At 48.3% G+C, this 19370-nt stretch overlaps 15 protein-coding genes across 15 annotated transcripts; 5 read left to right on the forward strand and 10 right to left on the reverse strand.

The window, feature by feature from the left end:
• Nucleotides 1-331: 331 nt before the first annotated feature.
• Nucleotides 332-1204, reverse strand: KL911_002621 (uncharacterized protein; the record flags this gene model as incomplete). The annotated part of the gene is made up of 1 exon (XM_043197711.1): nucleotides 332-1204. The coding sequence occupies one exon, from the start codon at nucleotides 1202-1204 to the stop codon at nucleotides 332-334; it is 873 nt and encodes a 290-aa protein (XP_043054901.1).
• Nucleotides 1205-1454: 250 nt separating this feature from the next.
• On the forward strand, nucleotides 1455-1853 carry KL911_002622 (uncharacterized protein; the record flags this gene model as incomplete). The annotated part of the gene is made up of 1 exon (XM_043197712.1): nucleotides 1455-1853. One exon carries the CDS (start codon nucleotides 1455-1457, stop codon nucleotides 1851-1853), a length of 399 nt encoding a protein of 132 aa, XP_043054902.1.
• Nucleotides 1854-1914: 61 nt separating this feature from the next.
• On the reverse strand, nucleotides 1915-3609 carry KL911_002623 (uncharacterized protein; the record flags this gene model as incomplete). Its single annotated transcript, XM_043197713.1, has 1 exon — nucleotides 1915-3609. The coding sequence occupies one exon, from the start codon at nucleotides 3607-3609 to the stop codon at nucleotides 1915-1917; it is 1695 nt and encodes a 564-aa protein (XP_043054903.1).
• An 87-nt stretch (nucleotides 3610-3696) lies between these two features.
• KL911_002624 (uncharacterized protein) lies at nucleotides 3697-3963 on the reverse strand (the record flags this gene model as incomplete). Its single annotated transcript, XM_043197714.1, has 1 exon — nucleotides 3697-3963. One exon carries the CDS (start codon nucleotides 3961-3963, stop codon nucleotides 3697-3699), a length of 267 nt encoding a protein of 88 aa, XP_043054904.1.
• Nucleotides 3964-3993: 30 nt separating this feature from the next.
• KL911_002625 (uncharacterized protein) lies at nucleotides 3994-6228 on the reverse strand (the record flags this gene model as incomplete). Its single annotated transcript, XM_043197715.1, has 1 exon — nucleotides 3994-6228. The coding sequence occupies one exon, from the start codon at nucleotides 6226-6228 to the stop codon at nucleotides 3994-3996; it is 2235 nt and encodes a 744-aa protein (XP_043054905.1).
• A 52-nt stretch (nucleotides 6229-6280) lies between these two features.
• On the forward strand, nucleotides 6281-6967 carry KL911_002626 (uncharacterized protein; the record flags this gene model as incomplete). Its single annotated transcript, XM_043197716.1, has 1 exon — nucleotides 6281-6967. The coding sequence occupies one exon, from the start codon at nucleotides 6281-6283 to the stop codon at nucleotides 6965-6967; it is 687 nt and encodes a 228-aa protein (XP_043054906.1).
• A 3-nt stretch (nucleotides 6968-6970) lies between these two features.
• KL911_002627 (uncharacterized protein) lies at nucleotides 6971-8158 on the reverse strand (the record flags this gene model as incomplete). The annotated part of the gene is made up of 1 exon (XM_043197717.1): nucleotides 6971-8158. The coding sequence occupies one exon, from the start codon at nucleotides 8156-8158 to the stop codon at nucleotides 6971-6973; it is 1188 nt and encodes a 395-aa protein (XP_043054907.1).
• A 117-nt stretch (nucleotides 8159-8275) lies between these two features.
• Nucleotides 8276-8974, reverse strand: KL911_002628 (uncharacterized protein; the record flags this gene model as incomplete). Its single annotated transcript, XM_043197718.1, has 1 exon — nucleotides 8276-8974. The coding sequence occupies one exon, from the start codon at nucleotides 8972-8974 to the stop codon at nucleotides 8276-8278; it is 699 nt and encodes a 232-aa protein (XP_043054908.1).
• Nucleotides 8975-9733: 759 nt separating this feature from the next.
• KL911_002629 (uncharacterized protein) lies at nucleotides 9734-11926 on the forward strand (the record flags this gene model as incomplete). The annotated part of the gene is made up of 1 exon (XM_043197719.1): nucleotides 9734-11926. The coding sequence occupies one exon, from the start codon at nucleotides 9734-9736 to the stop codon at nucleotides 11924-11926; it is 2193 nt and encodes a 730-aa protein (XP_043054909.1).
• Nucleotides 11927-11961: 35 nt separating this feature from the next.
• On the forward strand, nucleotides 11962-13086 carry KL911_002630 (uncharacterized protein; the record flags this gene model as incomplete). Its single annotated transcript, XM_043197721.1, has 1 exon — nucleotides 11962-13086. The coding sequence occupies one exon, from the start codon at nucleotides 11962-11964 to the stop codon at nucleotides 13084-13086; it is 1125 nt and encodes a 374-aa protein (XP_043054910.1).
• An 11-nt stretch (nucleotides 13087-13097) lies between these two features.
• On the reverse strand, nucleotides 13098-15542 carry KL911_002631 (uncharacterized protein; the record flags this gene model as incomplete). Its single annotated transcript, XM_043197722.1, has 1 exon — nucleotides 13098-15542. The coding sequence occupies one exon, from the start codon at nucleotides 15540-15542 to the stop codon at nucleotides 13098-13100; it is 2445 nt and encodes an 814-aa protein (XP_043054911.1).
• Nucleotides 15543-15704: 162 nt separating this feature from the next.
• On the reverse strand, nucleotides 15705-15953 carry KL911_002632 (uncharacterized protein; the record flags this gene model as incomplete). The annotated part of the gene is made up of 1 exon (XM_043197723.1): nucleotides 15705-15953. One exon carries the CDS (start codon nucleotides 15951-15953, stop codon nucleotides 15705-15707), a length of 249 nt encoding a protein of 82 aa, XP_043054912.1.
• Nucleotides 15954-15982: 29 nt separating this feature from the next.
• Nucleotides 15983-16612, reverse strand: KL911_002633 (uncharacterized protein; the record flags this gene model as incomplete). The annotated part of the gene is made up of 1 exon (XM_043197724.1): nucleotides 15983-16612. The coding sequence occupies one exon, from the start codon at nucleotides 16610-16612 to the stop codon at nucleotides 15983-15985; it is 630 nt and encodes a 209-aa protein (XP_043054913.1).
• A 218-nt stretch (nucleotides 16613-16830) lies between these two features.
• On the forward strand, nucleotides 16831-17601 carry KL911_002634 (uncharacterized protein; the record flags this gene model as incomplete). Its single annotated transcript, XM_043197725.1, has 1 exon — nucleotides 16831-17601. The coding sequence occupies one exon, from the start codon at nucleotides 16831-16833 to the stop codon at nucleotides 17599-17601; it is 771 nt and encodes a 256-aa protein (XP_043054914.1).
• A 30-nt stretch (nucleotides 17602-17631) lies between these two features.
• Nucleotides 17632-19281, reverse strand: KL911_002635 (uncharacterized protein; the record flags this gene model as incomplete). Its single annotated transcript, XM_043197726.1, has 1 exon — nucleotides 17632-19281. The coding sequence occupies one exon, from the start codon at nucleotides 19279-19281 to the stop codon at nucleotides 17632-17634; it is 1650 nt and encodes a 549-aa protein (XP_043054915.1).
• Nucleotides 19282-19370: the final 89 nt, after the last annotated feature.

Below are 19370 nucleotides of genomic sequence, written 5' to 3' on the forward strand. Positions count from 1 at the left end.
TTACTCGCTTTTGCGAGTATTAGTGGAGCTTTTTACTTGCCAGTAATTTACATTTCTGACCAGCAGTTTATGATCAAGTCTTATGTGCTTGGAAAGTCCGCCATTTGATGCAACGCACCATTCTATTGCAGGCGTCATTGGGACATAATGATGAAAAGTTACCATAAACATTCGCAGTTTCCTCGGTAGATGCACACCCACAGGAGGGGCGAACCCAAAAATCTCTCCTGGTGCATTCGTGACCGCCCTAACTTCCTTGGATGTCTGATTTGTCCTAATGACGCTTGCAATAGTCTTGGGATGTTTCTAAAGGTTTAGAAACTTTTCAAGACTACGTTTGTTTGCATGTATCTTCCAGTTCTTTGTTGATATCCTCCGGGATATCATTGTCGTCCAGCTCGAGTTCGGAGTTTCCTCCAAAGTTCAAAAACTTCAGGTCGTCATTGAGTAATTCCTTTGGGGGCATTCCTAATTCTTGCAATTCCTCCAACTTGGAGCTGATAATCTCTTTGTTCTTTTTATCCTCGTGGTCGGGGAGGTCGAATGTGCTGATTATTTGCTTGATCACGGCGTATTGTTGCTGGTACTTCGTATAGTTCCCGTCCTGTTGATTTTCGGGGTTTTCCAGCCAGGCGGGGAACTTCTGGTACAGGTCGTTTAATGGCTCGTATAGGACATTTTTGGACGACAGTTTGTCCAGCATCTCGACCAGCAAATTGCCAACATCTTCGACTCCACCATTTTGCCCCTCTAATCCTTTTAGGTCCAAATTGAGATCAAGCGACTTGAGCAAACTCGTAATCAGCTCGTCGTTTCCGTCCTCTTCCTTTATGGATTTGTCTACTTGCTCTCCGCTTTCCTTGAGTCGGTTAATCGTTTCCGAAATCACGTCCTGGAAATTATTCCTTGTGGCCGGCCGAGGTGAAGACGACCCGCTATTCTGTTTACCAATATCGTCCAAAAAACCACCGAGGTTCTTCGAGAGATCGGGATCCTGAACACCTATTTCCTTGAGCAGTTTGCCGAACAGCTCTTTATCGTCCAAATTGGGCTCTTCGTCCTGCGTGGTAGTGTGTTCTTGATCTTGCTTCAGCGTTGCTCCAGGCGGCTTGCTCAAAATCTCATCGTCGAAGTCATCAAGCAGGTCGTCCAGGTCGTCCAGATCGTCGTCTGAGTAATGTACTTCGGATTTTTTCTCGCTCATTTATGCTTTGTGTGGGCTCTCGAACGTAGACTTAATCTTGCCCGAATAGATCGACGAGCAGTGCTTTAAATGACAGACCATTTTTTTACACTGCCAAGTAGAAAATAAATAAAGTAAAATAATAAGCATGGCTGAAAGAAACCTCCGAACTGAGCGCATACAACAGGAAAGGTAAGTACATTTGTTCCGTGCAGCTAACCACAGAAAAAACTGGAGAAAAGACCATCCGTTTGGTTTTTACGCCAAGCCCATGAAGGCTCCTGACGGATCTCTAGATCTGCTCAACTGGACGGCTGGAATCCCTGGAAAATCAAATACATTGTGGGACAACGCCACTTACCCGCTAACCATCATATTCCCTGAAGAGTACCCTGCCAAGCCTCCTAAAGTGAAGTTTCCTGCCGGGTTTTATCATCCAAATGTCTATCCGTCGGGCACAGTGTGTCTGTCGATACTGAACGAAGAACAAGACTGGCGGCCAGCCATTTCCCTGAAGCAAATACTGCTGGGCGTCCAGGAACTACTTAATACGCCAAATCCAGATTCTCCTGCCCAGGAACCTGCCTGGAGACTCTACACCAAGGACCGTGTCGCGTACGAGAAAAAAATCAGGGAGCAGACCAAACGGTATGCCAATCCAGATAAATGATTAAGCTATAGTCATCTAAATTCATGGGCACTAATACTGACAGTACGATGTCATTAAATATCTATATAACCTCGCCCTCTTTGTACTGAATAAATCTCTCCAGATTCTGAAATGCTTCTTCGGATAAAGCTTTGAGTTGAGGCTCGCTGTTTTTGTCTATGGCCTTGTATATCTTCTTGTAATGAGGCAAATTGTCCTTCAGGACTTGGTGAAGTCCACCTTCGTGGTAAATAGGCTTGTTGTATGGATAGTCGTCGTCGAAAAGATCAAATATGGAATTTATCGAATCGAGAAGCACCATTTCGATCAGATACCGATGTTTCTTGCGCAAGTCTCCCAGCCTGGTCGAGTTGTAGTATGATATAGGCTCCACGAAATTCTTGTCCACAATAAGCTTGGTGATATTAGTAGTCAGCTCCAAATCGTTGCAATGCTTGCCAATTTTGGTCAAAATATGCAACAGATGGCCTATGATCTGGGCCGAAACGGGAGTGATTTCCCCCAGTTGCATGGCAAATTTCAACAGCACCTCTGCAAGCGGTTTAAGCTCGTCTACAGACGAGGTTTCGGAGGACACCGCCAAATATCCGAGATACAGATTGATGGTTTCCAAATCTGGCTCCCCGAGTCTCTGCGAAAGTTGCTGCAACACGGCTGGTCTGACGAAATTGACGAGCTCATCAACACTCTCTGGTGTCTCATTCCTGTAAAAACACAAGATATTGGTCAAGCAAAGCAAAACTTTGACGCTGCTGAACTCGAAAACAGCTCTAAGGAAAGGAACCACGTGCGACTCGATCATACCTGATATCTTGGTACTAACAGGCTCTTCCTGGCCCTTGATTTCAACAATGGTGGCGAAAATGTCAAGGACCAGCTCGTAGACCTTTAGACTGCTCTCATCCCGGGAGTTCGCCTCTGCTACCTTATTGGCCACAGCAAGCAAGCTATCGGTGATCTGTATGGTCTGGTTGTCGTCAAGCCCGTTTGAAAACTCCAGAGTTTGGAAATGCAATCCAATAAGGTACACCTCAGACAGATCGTTAGACAACTTGAGCCCCGAAAGAATTTGTTTGATATTTTCGTCCTGGGAAAACGCTTCGATAAATGGTGCAGAGATCGTAGACAGATCGTAGAGGAACTCCAGAGCTGACAACGTCAATTTCGTCATATAATTGCGCTCGATAAGAACAATGATGAACTTTAGTATGTCGTTCGAAACAAGTTTCGGGAGGACGTCAGAATGAAACATCTCTGTGGAGATCTCAAGGCAAAGAGAGCCCAGACAAGCAATGATATTCTCAATGTAGTCAAAAAGCAAGCGGCGTTGTTCGGCAGAAACCTTGTCGTCATTCACGTGCTCGATGGAAACGCTCGCCTTCTTGAAAGCATTCTCGAGAACGGTCCAGATGTCTGATCTCCAGAGAAAAACGCTCAGATCATACCCTTCCTCAATTATCAGGTTCCGCAGAAGGCCAAACGATTCGACCACAACCTCATCGCTGGAGTCGTGCACGAGCTTCGTCAAAATAGTGCGAACAAGGTCGTTTTTCAGGAACGTTTTGCGGATCTCTGGGTCAGTATCGCATAAGGTATTGATGGCTCCGACAGCCATCGAACGGTCGTTGATGGCATCCGACTTGAGCTTATCCAGCAGCGGCGCAATTTTCTGAAACTCCTTGTCATCCTTGGAAGCCCCAGGCTTGCGCTGGGCAGCCAGTTTGGCACTTCTCGATCTCTTCTTGAGCTTACCCATATTTTTAAAAAATTTTTGCTTATGTCAGAAGACTGAAGAAGTAAAGCACCACCATTAGCTGCGGCAGAAAGATAGCAAAAATGCCATTTAATTCACCGGCTTCGAGACTGAGCTGTCTGCGAGTTGCTGTTCTTCCTGCCCCTCCCGGCGGATCGCCTCCCAGGTCACCTGCTTGCCACGATCCAGAAGCTTGTTGCCCTCTTCGTCGTACTGGGGAACCTCTATATCCGTACGCAGATTTCCGTCCTTGCGAAGCTGCTCAATGACTATCGGTTCGAAAAATTTCATTCCCATGTAAACTCCGGCGGCTGCAAACACGGTCATGGTCAAGGCCTTGTTAACGTTCATCGACATGGTTGGTTTTAAGAGTGCTTAGTTTTTTCTTTACACAGCCCTATATTTTTCTCCAAACTCTCTGTAGTACTCGAGCATTTCTGGGGTGATGTTTTTGCTAATGTCGTTTAAAGCAGTCAAGAAATGGCGCTCTTCCACCTGCTGGCAATCGTGGTCTTCCATAACCGCTGCTAGACCGGCCTCTTGGCACAGCAATACGGTCTCAGACCCTGAGAATCCCTCAGTCATGTCGCTCAGCTTCTCTATCAGCAGCACCCGATTTGGAAGGTTGAAATGGAGCGTATTCTTCTCCAAGATCTGCTTTCGAGCATGTCTATCGGGAGGCGCAACATAGACGTGCCTGTCGAGCCGTCCAGGACGCAAAAGGGCAGGATCGATCGAGTCTGGCCTGTTGGTAGCACCAATAATTATCACGCCTTTGAGCTCTTCCACGCCGTCTATCTCGTTCAGCATCGAGTTCAAAACCTGCCTAGAAACGTTTCCTGCGTCCTCACTGTCTCTGTTTGTTGCCAGGGCATCGATCTCGTCAATGAAGATAATTGACGGAGCAGACGTCCTGGCCTTGTGGAAGATCTCTCTAATTTTTCTCTCCGACTCACCAACGTACTTGTTGAACACCTCCGGCCCCTTGATGGCCAGAAAATTCAGCCCCGATTCCGACGCAAGAGCCTTAGCAGTCAGAGTCTTGGAACAGCCTGGCGGACCGTAAAGAAGCAGACCCTTTGGAGCAGAAATTCCCAGTCGTCTAAACGTGTCGGCTGCCGTCAGCGGAAGCTGGACCATTTCTTTGAGCTTTCGTTTCAGCACTTCCTGACCACCGATATCGTCCCAGCTCACTTTGGGCATCTCCAAGACAATCTCCCGCATAGCGCTCGGCTGAATCTCGCTCTTGGACTCCTCAACATCTGCAAACGAGACTTTTTGGTCTTCGTGGTGGGTGGAAATTCCACGAGAGATGCACTTGAGAATCGACTCTCGGCACAGGGAAACCAGGTCTGCCCCGACATATCCGTGTGTAGTGTTAGCGATGGCTCTTATTTGACTGTCTGTAAGTTCATGTTGGCCCTTCATTGCTGAAAATTGTGTCGAAAGAATATCGTACCGGCTGTCGGCATCGGGGATAGGAATCTCGATCTCCTGGTCGAATCGGCCCGGCCGTCTCAGACTGGCATCAATGGAGTTGATTCTGTTAGTGGCTCCAATCACAACAACTGCCCCGTCAATGCTGTCCATAGCCATTAAAAGAGTGGCAGTCACACGAGTGTCGACTTCAGAAACGTCCTCATTATTGCGACTAGGCGTGAGCGAGTCAATTTCGTCGATCAGAATAATGGCCGGCTGGTACTTCATGGCCTCTTTGAAGTACTCGCGCAGTTTTTCTTCTGTTCCACCGAGATACTTCGACACTATCGACGGGCCGCTGATATGGATCACATGACATCCCTGCGACTCAAACGCAACGCTCTTGAGCAGCAAAGACTTGCCCGTCCCTGAGCTTCCATGAAGAAGCACTCCGCGCGGAGGGTCGATCCCAAACCGCTGGAATATATCAGGCCGGAACAGGGGTATGTCTATGGTTCGTTTGAGAGTCTCGATCTGTTTGCGCAGTCCACCGATCTTTGAGTAGCTGTATGGGGCAGATGGTGGCTGTAGCTGCTCCACGGTGTGAAAGACAACTTTGGTGGTCTTGTGGTGTATCAAGAATGGCTTCATTGTCCTCTTTTTGCTCTTGCCTTGCAAAGATAGTTGACCGAGCGAGTCCGCCACAGCATCCACATTGGCTATCTGAGCTATTTGGAAGTCAGAGGTGGTCAGGTTTTCGTATACCAGGCCAATTTCTATAAGCTTCGATCGTATTTGTGTCTCATCAGTACTGTCGTGGATATTCACAACGATTTCCGAAGCATAGGCTGGTTGCGAGGAGGCTTTTTTCAGCTCCACTCTTTCTCCGAGCAGGAAATGGGTCAATTGCAAATACTCCTGCGACATCAAAATCACGTTCAGGTCATACATATCCTCTTCTTCCTGCTTCCAAGCTTGCAACAACAGAGTGACATCCGACAGTCCTCTTGTGATTCTGACAAAACTGCCCGCAGACCATCCCGTGATAGTGAGAATCTGGGGAGAAACGTAGACTGCCGCCGTGTTTTTGAGTTCTGCATTCGACGGCCGTAAAATAAACTCCGACGGAAGCTTGGCTGGCTTCGCCTTGGCTGGCTCGCTCTCGCTGGAACTCTTCTTTGCAGACGAAGCTTTAGGAGGCATTGGAGCAAAATAAAAATATTTTAGCACAGCCAGAGCTGGATAAATTATTTTCATGCTTCGACGGTTCTACCAAACGCTTGTGCCGTCGTTTGCTCTGCAGATTCGCCAGCCTGCGCCGTCGCTGAGGACCAAATTTCACCATAATATGCAGTTTAGGCGCAAAGCAGAGTCGAGAATCAAAATATTGCGTCAGATAATACCTACCGAGTACATGCTAGACGATTATCTCCTATACTACTGCGTTTACTTCAGAGAGCACGCTCGTCTCAAGACGCGAATCCATGGACTAGGTGGCAGCGACGTGCGCATAGATCTCGAAAATATACAAATGTTGGGGAGACACATCTTAAGAAAAAGGACATACATGTATCTATTTAACGAGGCGCTCAAAGCGGAACAGGCTGCCCCTACAGACGACCTGTTTGACTTCCCAAGAAATCTGCGCCGCATGTCCAGCGTGCACAATCGCACGGAATTTATAGAGCAGTTTTTGCGAGCGTTCGAGACTGAGTTCAGGCTGGACAGATTATCTGAAGATCAGGAAGTCGTCAAGCTCGAACAGAAAACGAGACCAACCATTCTGCTCTATATAGTCGGGTTCGTTCACTGCCAGTATGGAGAGCAAGCATGCGCAGAGTTCGTCGACGAATTCGTTATCAAGGGTCGTCTTTCAAAGACGTACACCCATCGCGGGCTGCTGGAAATAGCCAAAGAGGATAGGCCACGGTTCTCATACTGACCGTCAAGGTTGTCCAAAAGGTTTTGGCTCCCAAAGCTCATGTTGTTCGAAAAGAAACAGCGACTCAGACTTTTGTTTCTTCAGCGCTGGTTGAGACGAAAGGCCCGATACATAGAATGTGCGCATGAATTTTATTTGATCGTTCACTTTGGCTGTAAGCTTTGTTTGCTCCAGAAGCTGTTTGTGCTGACTGAGAGTTTCCAAAAGCGTGACTGTTGACTCCAGCGGATGCCTTGCTAGCAAGGCCAATATCACTCCTACGGAATGCACGTTGACGAACTTGCTGTAGATGGAGTTCTGGCTAAATGTAAGGCTGTTTGAGAGAAAGTACTGCAGCCATTGGGTGCGCTGCTCCGAGAAGAGCTCATTCTTAGTGTCAGCAGCTAAAAAAGTCTGGAACAGGCCTAGCACCACGTCGTAGCCAAGTTCTTCCAGGATCGGCTTGTAAAGCAGTCTGATGCCATTCACTTTCTTTTCATTGAGCGGCGTCCGGAGCACCAAACAGCTCTCGTACACCATGAAGTTCAATAGCACGTTTTGTTTGACGCTCTTCAGCACCTTCATCGCTTGCCAGTATTTTGACCCCGTTTCCGTCGAGTCTCCGAATTTGTACACCTTGTGGATGTCTTCGCGGCGGATTTTTCGCAGCTTTTTGAAGCTTTCGGTCAAAGCATCTATTTCCTGGTCAGTCTTCTCCTCGGGCGGCTCAGAAGACGTGTTTTCAACGACTTCGTTCCAGTAATTAGTCTCTAGCCATCCCAGAGCACTCTGGGCGCTGAATCGGAGCATTTCTAGTGACGGCAGCATTTCATGAGTCCCGGCGTGTCGGATCTCCACAAAATGTGTCGGAAGCTGCAGTATCTCTGCTAGTCTATTGAGACTCATAGCATAGGTAGATTTCTGGATAGGGTCCAAAAGACCGTTGCAGAACTTGATCAGAGACATCGCGTAGCTCAGTCTGATAGGCATGGGGTCGTCATTAGTACTGCTCAATTGCTCATCCAGCAAGGCCGCACTGGTAAGCAGCGAGGTGGACTCTAGTGAATGAGGAAGACTTCCTTTGGTAGCGTAAGCGGCTACCTTTTGCACTGCTCGTGCTCTCAGATTTGGATCAGCGCTATAGAACCACTTCTTCAGCTGCTCAAACTCGAAGGAGCTTTTGTACGGCGTGATCTGCGGATGTCGATACATATACTAGGTATCGATTATCGATATATTAATTGGATATTAATTTTTGATTTTATTTAAATGTAGAAATTTCCTGGTAGCTCTAATGAACTTGAGCCTGTATTAATCATTGACTTCCAATTATAATCCGTTATCCCTAACAATCTTGAGCATCTCTTTGCTGTCAACAACAAGCACCTCATTGTCCTTCTCGATCGGTTGCTGACTCAAGTAAAAAGCGACCTTTGCGACTTCTTCGCCCTGAATCGGATGTGCGAAAAGCCCTTCCAACATTGTGCCTCTCAAAAATCCCCCGACCTTTCTGGAGGCGCTCTCGAACAAGCTATGTGCATGCTCTCTTTCTCCGAGTAGCAAACCGGGTCTCAAAATAATTGTGCGTTTGAACTTCAATTCCTTGATCTTCTCCTCAATGCGGCCCTTGGTGGCCATATACAGGAAGTGTGAGGACGAGTTGGCACCAATACTGGACACCAGCACGGCAGTGTCGAATTTGCCAGATTCCTTTGCAGCGGTGGCAGCAGCAACATTGATGCCTTCGTCAATCTTTATGAAGTTCTCAGCACCGCCTGCAGCCTTTCTGGTGGTTCCAAACGAGGAATAGTATGTGGAATGCTCGGGAATCTCGAGATTCTTGATCAAAGCAGGCCATTTCTCGGTGTCAGGCTCCACAGTGGCAACGAGCTTGGAACTGTCCGTCGTGACTTTTGGTTCACGACGGCTGACAGTATAAATGCGAGCCACATTCGCCGAATTGGCCGCAATGTTGACGAAGAAGTTCCCGCATAGACCGGTGGAACCGAGGGCAAAGTATGAAGACATGCTGATAAGAGATCAAGTCAATAGGATAGAAAAAAAAGTACATCCCTACACATTTTGGCATACTATGCTCTTAACACTTTAACATTAACTATACACTGCTGGCGCAGTTTAGTGACTTAACGCAATTTGTGGAAACCGATGTCACGAGCCTTCTCTCTGAAACATTGTCTGCAGATGTTCAACCCGTACTTTCTGATCAGACCGTTGTGGGAAGCGCAGACTCTGCACTGTCTAGATCCTTTACCGTAGTTTCTTGGGTGGGAGTACCAAACGTTCTCGTGGGCCATGTTGACTGGATGTTAGAAATGATGCAACCTAGAGGAACAGTGGAAGGTCAAGGTGGTCCCAGCTGAATTGGAAGTTGGACATATGCTCTTCAAGGGTAGCCAGACGCGATGAAATGTCAGGCTAAATGGCGATCTTTGATGATTGCTTGGTCGACGATGGTGGTGTGTGTCTGGTCGTGTTTCTTCAACCTAGTTCCCTCCGCTGTCGCTCTGCTTGTGTTTGTTCGACTTACCTATTCACTAACGATATAGAGAAAATAAAATGAATCCAAAAATTTTTCACAGTCAGAGGATGAGACCTGTGCTTGAGCACGTGACTTCCCAAAAATCATGCCCGCGACAGAAAAAACAAAATCGGCTAGCTCGATAAATCGTCGTCCTGTCCGAGGCATCAGCACCTCTGCACAGCACGCTTACCTCAGCACAAAAAATATATCTAAAATTTTTAGGATCTGAAATAAATTTGTATAGTATGGCAGGACACAGGCCCACGCTGAAGAAACCGAACAAGGCGTTCAAGAGCGGCCACGCATCGAAGCGGGCTCTCAAGGCTGCCAGCAAAGGTAAGGTCGAAAAAGTCAAGAACAACAGCAGACGTATTCACGTGCCTAGCAAATTGGAAAGAAAAAACCTAGCTAATCAATTGAAGCATAATAAAATCGCCAAAACACTCGAGGAACGTTCTATTTTCGATCATGGCAATGTCGAGAGAATTGTAACAATCATTCCGTTGACGAGTAATGTTTCTGGAGTGGATATTGCAAACAAGATACTCGGATCTGCGGGCGAGGAAGGGTTGCAGATCAAAGAGACTTCGGGTGTCACCTCTGTGAGAGTCCAGAGATTCAAAGCAGGACTAAAAATCATCATTCCAGACATGAACAGCATCATTGATGTTCTTGACTGTGCAAAGGTTGCGGACTTTGTTGTGTTTGGTTTGAGTGCTACCGAGGAGGTGAATCCTGAGATTGGCGAGCAGATCATTCGTGCCGCGGAAAGCCAAGGTATATCGAGCGTTTATGGCGTTGTGCCAGACTTGTTGAGCGCCTATCCAAAGAGGAACCTTCAGCAGGACGTTCTCAAGTCGCTGACGTCTTTCTTTAAGCATTTCTTCCCACAGACAGAGAGGTTATTTGCATTAGAAACGCAGATGGAATCATTAAATCTCTTGAGGTCTCTCTGCCAGAAAAAACCAAAGCAAATAACGTGGAGAGATAGCAGGGGATACCTGGTTGCTGACAGCGTTGCCTGGGAGGCCGAAGGGCTGATGGAAGGGCATTTAATTATTGAAGGCACGGTCAGGGGCATTGGCTTCCATCCTGATAGATTAGTGTATTTGCCAGATCTAGGCGACTTTCCAGTGAGCAGGATCGAGACTCTGGGGAAAGAGCCGGCCGTATATGTTGCAGGACCCGAGCGCGAGTCTCTGGATCTTCTCCAGGAAGCAGAAGACCTGGATGAGGAGGACATGATCAGTGACGAGGACGACTGGGCCATGGAGGCCGAGAATGGCGAGGAAGAAGAAAAAACAGCAAAAAGGCTGCCAAAGGGCATATCCGAGTACCAGGCCAGATGGATGCAGGATGAAGAGCTCGAGGAGTTGATTGAGGAGAGAGGTTTGGAAAGCAACTCCGAAGATCAGGAGTCCGACATGGAGAGCGACGGTATGAATGAGGACGCGGACTCGCACATGGATCTGGAGCAAGAGGAAGAGGCCAGACAGCTCGAGGCGTACAAAAGAAGAGAACGCGAGGAGCTGGAATTTCCAGACGAGTTCGAGCTTCATCCCGAGGAATCTGCCGTCAAGAGACTAGCCCGCTACCGTGGCGAAAAATCGCTGGCGTCCGCCGACTGGGACTACGACGAAGTGGACGACAGAACGCCCCAGAACTGGAGCAGGTATCTGAGAGTTAAAAATTACAAGAATACGAGGAACCGCATTCTCAAACAGGCCAGAGCGGAGGCGGCTGTGAAGGCAGGACAAAAATGCAAACTATACGTTCTGGTGCCGTCGCAGATCCTGGAGCGCGTCGCAGATCCTGCGAAGAAACCGTTCGCCGTCTACTCGCTGTTGCCGAATGAGCATAAGCTTTCTGTCTGTCATTTTTCGGCTCAAACTTGGGAAGATTACGACGAGCCGATCAAGTCTAAAGACACCATGATTGTCCAGTACGGACCAAGACGGGTGCAAATCAACCCGCTTTTCAGCCAGGCCACAAACAACGCCAACAATGTGGCGAAGTTTCTGCGTTTTCTGCACAGGGGATCCATTTCGGTAGCCACTGCTGTGCTACCAGTAAGCTTCACGAACTGTCCCGCCATTTTCTTCAAAAACACAGAATCTGGAGCCAAGTTCATTGCACAGGGAACGTTCCTCAACACAGACTATACCCGCATCCTTGCCAAGAGAATCGTTCTCACCGGAGAAATCTTGAAAATCCACAAGTCTGTCGTCACCGTCAGATACATGTTTTTCAACGCTCACGATGTTCAGCACTACCAGCATGTTCCGCTATTCACGAAAATGGGCCGTTCTGGTCTGATCAAGGAGTCTCTTGGTACTCACGGCTACTTCAAGGCCACTTTCGACGGCAAGCTGAACGCCCAGGACGTGGTGGCCATGGCTCTGTACAAACGTGTCTGGCCTAAGGAAGCGATTATATAATCATGAAAATGTAAAAAAAGTTCGATCTATCGATTATGAGTCTTGCTTTCAATCAGCCGGGCAACTTCACCTGTAACTCGTGTCAGATTCGTCTGCCCACCGCAGACGTCCAGAGACTCCACATGAAAACCGAATGGCACAGATACAACCTCAAGAGACGGGTCGCTGGGCTGGCTCCGGTCGATTCTGTTATCTTCCAGTCGAAGGTGGCTCTGCAGCAGCGCCAGGAGGCCATCAACGGCGACCAGGACGAATTCGGGTTCCATATCCATCGGAGACAGCGCACTGGTCCCCGCCAATCCGCGAAGAAAGAGCCGAAAAGACGGACACGAAGAGACGAACTCGCAGATAGCAGCGTCGATCGACGCGCGCAATCGCCGGCCGCATCGGTGGTTTCGAGAGTGAGCGAGTTCTCTCTTGGGTCGATCCACAGCGAGGCGCAGTCTGAGTACACGATCGATGATCTCGTCTCCGAGCCGACAGTGAGCGACTATGATTATTTTAGCCCAGCTTCAGGCTCTGAGACGAGCGATTCTGAGGACGACTATACGGAAGAGGAGCACGAGTTAGAGCCGGTTATTTTGACCAACTGTTTCTACTGCAGCGCCGAGAACATTGATGAAGAAGCCAATGTGGCCCATATGTTCACCGCTCACGGTTTGTTTATTCCTGAACAGGACTATCTTGCTGATCTGAGCGGTCTACTGCAATACCTTGGAGATAAAGCAATAATTGACAGAGAGTGCTTGAAGTGCAAATTTGTGGGGAAAAACCTGGTAAGCATACGGCAGCATATCCAGAGCAAGGGCCATTGCGTCATTCCGTACGAAACGCGTGCAGAGAGAAAGGAGATAGAGAGGTTTTATAACTTTGACGAAAGCGACTACACGACAGTGAAGGTGCTGCCAAATGGAATAGAATTGCCAGACGGACGCATTTTGGGGAGCCGGTCGTTTGCACGCTACTATAAACAGAACTTTCCTCGGCGTGATCGTGAGGTTAGCGACGGAGAGCGAACCATGTCTTTGGTGATCAAAGATCGCGAGTTTCATGCTCCTAGCTACCATCGCCCGGTGATTGAGGCGCAACGGGAAAAAATCAGTCTACGACAGCTACGCAAAGGAAACAATCTGGCGCATTTTAGGGACCCTCTGAATTGAGGTATATACATCTATTTACTATTTTTGAGTCTTCCGGAAAACTTGGTAATGTAGTCCATTTTCTTTGGCGCGTGAGCGGTAGTGACATCTTCGTTGATCAGATTCGAAAGATCCGTGCCCGAGTCTTTGAATTTGAGCTGGTTGCTGAAGCTGGTGTTGATATCGAACGGCTGGCTGGATTTGAGGTTGTTGAGTCTTTTCTGAGACCCATCAAAATAGCCCAGCAGCTCTGCGTCGTCGCGCGAGGGTTTCTCGTCGTGGTCGTCTTCGAACTGAAGATGGACGATCGGCGTGATGGAATTGAGTCTGTTTTGCAAAGTCCGGAACGAGTTCGACTGAGGTAGCAGCATCAACAGTCCGTACAGACATTTGAACAGATACTTATTCTTTTGCGGGTTAAGCAGGTCCAGTCGGAGACGTGCAAACACTGGTGATTCGAGAAGTTGGATCAGCAGATCAAGCTGGATGAGCAGGTTTAGCGACACCTCGTAGTTGGCAAGATCGAGTACGATCTTGTAGCTTAACTTGTAGTTGGAGGTCAGAAGCGTCAGACACAGCACGGAGGCCGAATTCAGGGACCAGCACTTAAAAAGCGTTTTGAAAAGATCGAAGTCGTCTCCGCGAATGAGCTTCTGGCGCAGAGCGGTCAGTTCAGGAGCTATGATGAGGTTGTTGTTGAGAATCTGTATCATAATGGATAAGAAGCTGAGGTTTGACTCCTCCTCGCTCAAGACCTTGGATAACGATTTGTAGATGCGCTCAGCATCGAGGGACTTACACACAGTCCTGATGATAAAGTCTGCACGCGTGTCCAGCAATTTGCGGTCGCGTTTGAAGAGATTCAGTAGATCCACCATGAACGACTGGAAATATCTGTCGTCAGTCTGGTTGGAGATCTTGGACAGCAGTTCCAGATCCTTATTAATCACCTTGTCCGATTGGTCGTTCATAGCTTTCAGCAGCGTGACAAAGGTATTATCTGAATGTTCAAGGAACTTGATTGGATCCTTTTCGTGCAGCATGATCAGCCAGTCGAGAGAAGCAAGCCGCGTGCTCTCTTTCTCGTTCAGAAACTGCAACGTGAGCTGGTTCACAATGAGTGTGTAATTGATGTCGTAATGGTTGTTAGCAGCCAGCTCCATCAGCTTCGAGTTGAGAAGAACGGAGATCTCTCGGAGCTGTTTGTTGGAATGCGAGATGGTGGAGAGCAGCACAGCGAGCAGCTTGGCCATGAACACAATGAACGACTCCGGAGATATTTCCAACAGAGCCACAAGCCACTGCAGAGCAACTAGCTGGATCAGTTCTTCCGTCGAGTCGAGCGACGTGATGAGCAGATCGATGATCTTCGGATAATCAATGACAATGTCCTGGCCGGGAATGTACAAGTCCTTCTCCTTGCTGTCGTCTGTCTTCTTTTCGGAAACCATTTTCTTGATTGCTGACACTTTCTGGATTTCGTGGAGCAGCAGTTTGAGGAAATTTTCCGTCACCACGCGGACGTCTTCTAATGTAGCACTGAGGTAAGACAAGAGAGCGTCCAGGAACGAAGGCAGATAAGAAATCAGGTTCAAGCCCGGAATCGAGTCTAGGAGTCGGAGCCACGAAACAAGAAACATTCTCGTGTATGGATTTGTTGCGTACATGCGTTCTTTCAGCAGCGGGATAAATTTCTCCAGCGAGAATGCCTTTGGCAGCTGTGGTTCGTAAACCTGCAATGTTTTTCCTTTCTGATCTACCACCTTAGCGGACGGCGGCTCAACAGGTTTGGCAAGCACAGACACGTAGGTAGCGGCCTTCTCACTGGTGATATCCTTGATGAGTCTGTCCAATATATCTGCTGCATTCTTCACGCTCATCTCCACGTCGGCCACCAATTTGCACAAGACGTCAAATATTTCGTTAAAGTACACTAGAATTTCTCCCTTGGCCACCTTGGCAATATTGTACAGCGCCTCGCACGCAAAGTAGCGCACCATGGAATCCTGATCTCCAAAGCAGGCGAGGACAGGATGCATGATGCTTTCCAGGTACTTCGGGACTTCGTTCTGGCCCAAAGCAATGGCAACAGCTGCCAGGCCAATCAGGCCTCCGTACCGGGCATTTGGCTGGTGCACGGCATACGCATACTCGTTTCTCAGTTGCTTAATGATGTTGACGATCTTTTCTGTATCGCCCGTGCTCAGCGAGTCGCGCACCACGCGTTCGAGCTCGAGCGCTGCAGCCTTCCGCTTGTCGTATATCCTGTCGTTGAGACCGCGTCTAATTGATTTGTCTGACGTTAGATTTGGCAAAGGAGTACATACCCATAAAATAAAATAAGGTAGTTTTTTAGCAGTAAACAATAAATAATGTAACACTAGCTCCAGGAAAGGCAGAGACGTGGTAGTCAGAGTTTTGTTCGACAAGTAATCAGAAGAGATAGCTATTGAGCACTGAAAGCGGGCACAGGCCATTCGTGGAAAAAGGTTGTAGAATAGGTCAGTGCCAGGGGTGACATCCACTTGCTAGTCTGCCAGCTCCATACATAATACAACAAACTGTTCATTACTTTATACAAAGACATGTTCATTTCTGCAACTTTTGGAGTCTAGTCGTTAGTATGGCATATGCAACACTTACATCTCAACAATTTTGATGTTGGTGTCGAGGAAACGGTTCAGACAGTCGTTCATGCAGTTGGCCTCGTAGTTGCTCAAGTTCCCGTTGTCGATCGCGGAAACGCACTTTTTGAAGCATTTGTCGGTGAAACTGGTCACAGAGCTCTGAATTTTCATTTTCGAGGACTCCTGCTGAATGAAGGCAGCCACCTCCTGCCTGGAAGGCTCGTCTAACTGTTGAAGAAGCTTTGGATCTATTTCGCTCATTGAAAAAAACTGGACTTTTTTTCAGGTGCTCACCGTTTTTTCAACTGATCCAGCTCGAAATTATTCTCCCTCGCTTTTTCGTATAATAGGCGCTCGGTTCGGTCGCCGTGCTTTTCCTTAGAATCCTTCTTGTAGGCATAGTCCATTTTGATCGGCCGGTTCATGATTATCTTGCCGTTCATCTCCTTGATCGCCTCGTCGCTGGACTCGAAGTCTGTGTAGTAGATGAAGGCGTGGTTGCTCTTCTCGCCGGGGACGACCTGAGGCGGCTTGCGGAACGTTCCGAAATTGGCAAAAGTCGAACTGATACTTCCAGAGTCGACTAGCTTGTCCAGATTACCAACGTAGACGACCGGCCCTATATCTTCGTCTATCTCCGGAGCATCTGCCTGGCCTCCAATTAGCTTCTTCACACGCAACACCTTGTCGTAGAGGCTGAGTCCTGAGCAAATGTTAAGCACGTATTCGCAGTCCTTGACGTTGAAGAACTCGACAAACCCGTAGCCCTGATGTCTGCGCAACACCTTGTCTTTCGGCAAACGAATGCTTTTAACAGGCGCGAATTGAACAAAGAGCTCGTACAGAAGCGTCTCGTCGACTTTGGGATCTAGGTTTCCTAAGTAAAGCGAGACCTCTTTGTCGTTCTGTTTAGCGTCCATAGATAAATATTTTCGACGCGACGAACTTCAACTACAAGGGGTGAGCTAGCTGGGGCTACTCGGTGGCCTGAAAACTGAGGATTTTAATGCTTCACGTCCTGCTTGGATCCCTTGCCATATAGAGGCGCTCGCCGCAAATCGTCTGACTAATGCTGCAATACAGTTTGATTGCGTTAGCAAACTGCTTCCAAAATTGTTCTCCAAAATATTTATTTCTCATGTCTGACCTTGAGCTGACACCCGAGTACGACACAGCGTACAAAAAAAACCTGGAGAGCCAAATAGCGCTCAAAAAGCGGCTACTCCAGGCTGCCCAGAAGCAGCTGGAACTGTTTAGGCAGCGGAATACGACCGACTCGCCAAAGGTTTCTCAGATCGCTCTAACCGACGCGCTTGCTAAGGTCCCATTCCATCCGCCGCGGAACGACCTGATCGGGCTTTCGCTGGCACAAAATACACTGGGCACGCAGCTGGACGCCATCAACAAGTCCCTCGCAGAGATTGCGAGCTCCAATAAAGAGCTTCAGAGGCGCGCAGACGACATGGCTAACACAAATGCAGTGTTTGATATATTAAAGAGTGAGCTAGAGGAGCGCATAGAGCAGGAGATGGACAAGAAACAGCAATTGTTGAGCCACACAGTTGGGGACCACATCAAGGACGCGTATTTACAGAAGCAGGCAAAACTGGTGGACAGATCTACAAAACTGATCGAAATATCGAAAAAACTTATTGTGGACTATATCCTGCGGAAAGAATTCGAGGCACTTTTCACGGAAGAGGAGCTGGACGAAAGAAAACAGAAGTTTCTCAAGCTGCTGGAAATCCTGCTCAACAACTCCATCACCAGCACCGGGAACTCGAAACTGCTCGAGGTGGACAACAAAGACGACCCGCTCATTCGATACCTGATTCTCAACAATATCATTGTCGCCGACCCGAAGAACCCGAACAAGATCAAGCTCCGCGATCTCGCCACAAACCTCTAAAAGAAAAACATGCATATTATCCTATGCTGACTAGCTCATAAAGTAGAGTCTGCGGAGAATCGAAGCACAGCCGTAGATGTAACCAATTTCTCTATCATTTAGGTCTTTATTCGCAGTGCTGAAACACGTGATCAAACAGCCCCCAGACTTGTGGTACAGCTGCAACGTCTCGTCGCGGTTCTTCGCTGACGCGCGCTGATTCTTGCTCATTTTGCGTCTTCGAACCAGTTTGGGAGTCTTCCGGAAGAACGGCATACAAACCCCCGAGTGGTACTTGGCCTTGCTGTCGCGGGAGTCGTAGATGATTCCAAAGTCCGACTTGAAGGCCTTGTAGTGGAAGTTAGGCTGGAAAGTGGCCACGTTCAAGTTCTCTGGATACCCTTCTCCGCCAAGAAGCTTCATACTGATGTTTTCGTCGCTGACCGCTTGCAGCATGTCTTTGAACTTGTACGTCTCGCTCTCAATCTCGTTCTCCTTCGGGAACAGGTCGGAGTTGATTCTGAACAGCTCCGTGACTCTGATGTTCATCACGTAGACGCAATTGAAGCCCAGTCTCTCCATCAGAATGTGCGAGAGCATTTTAGAGGCAGAGACTGCGTTCATGCAACCCAAGAGACTTCTCCAAACGTTCAGGTCGATCAGGTCTCCGAGCGGTGTGCTGTATTTGCTGAATCTCAGATGGCTGTGTTGCTGATACCGACTTCCCGACCCGTCTCTCTCGTAGATGGACCCTAGCATGTCACTGCTGGTGGCTCTGCCATACTTCTTTAGCATGATTTTCGTGTTTTCGGCAGACGTAGGCGAGGTGACGGTGCTGCACTGGACCGTCGTGCTGGTGTCGGCCACAGAGACGTGTACCTCGTCTAGATACTCCATGATCTCTGCGGCAATCTGCTGCATAATAGAAACGGTGTTTTCCTCGACCTTTGTTCTTGGAAAGGCGTCAAAAATGGCAAACGTGCCGATGACATCCTTTGAAGCAGTAGCAAGAGGAACAGCAACATAGTACCTGATTCCTGGCGGACCCTTGACCAGCGGGTTGCTGGCGGTTCTCCAGTCTTGGGAAGCATCAGTCAGGGCAAAGAATCCAGCAGAAAGGATAGCATGAGCGTCGATGGAAACGGTTCGGGCACACTCTTTGAAACCCAGGTTGTGCTGAAATTTGACGACTTGGTACCTTGTATCAATCAAGCTGATCGAAGCTCCATTGCACTCAAACATGTTCATGGTTTTTGTTAGCAGCGAGTTGAATCTTTGTGTATTATCCCAATGGGGCAAGCTCGAATAGGAGTCGACAGCTTTCAGTCTTTTCGCCTCGTTGTACGCCTCGGGCGGTCTCAGAAGCGTGGTGTTTGCATAGCACGATGGACATGGCACGGTGGAAAGATTCCATTTGCCTTTGCTGTACGCCTCCAGAAATGTTTCCTTGGTCAAGGGGACTGCAAATAAGCATTTGTTCTGCATAGAAATAAGATAGGAATACTCTTGCTGTGGCGCTTGCTGGTAGCCAATATACTGGCTCTTCGAAGACGAGCTCTTGGGGTTCTCCTTGGTTGGAGAGAGTGCTGATCTGGCATTGTCGTGTCTTGCTATGTTAGCTTGTGGATACCGCTGCGAAAACTTACCTGGGACTAGCCTGGTCGAATCTATTACTGGACGAGTTTCGTTTATAGCCAGCATCCAGCATCTTATGGGCTGAAGACGAAAGCAAAGTGAAGTATGAGATTCGAATGACCAGGAAAAAAGCGGATCCGGTTCTATTTTATCCT

Source organism: Ogataea haglerorum (genome assembly GCF_019207285.1).
Source record: "Ogataea haglerorum isolate 81-453-3 chromosome Unknown 81-453-3_NODE_6_length_583072_cov_95.821986, whole genome shotgun sequence".
Lineage (NCBI taxonomy): Eukaryota > Fungi > Ascomycota > Pichiomycetes > Pichiales > Pichiaceae > Ogataea > Ogataea haglerorum.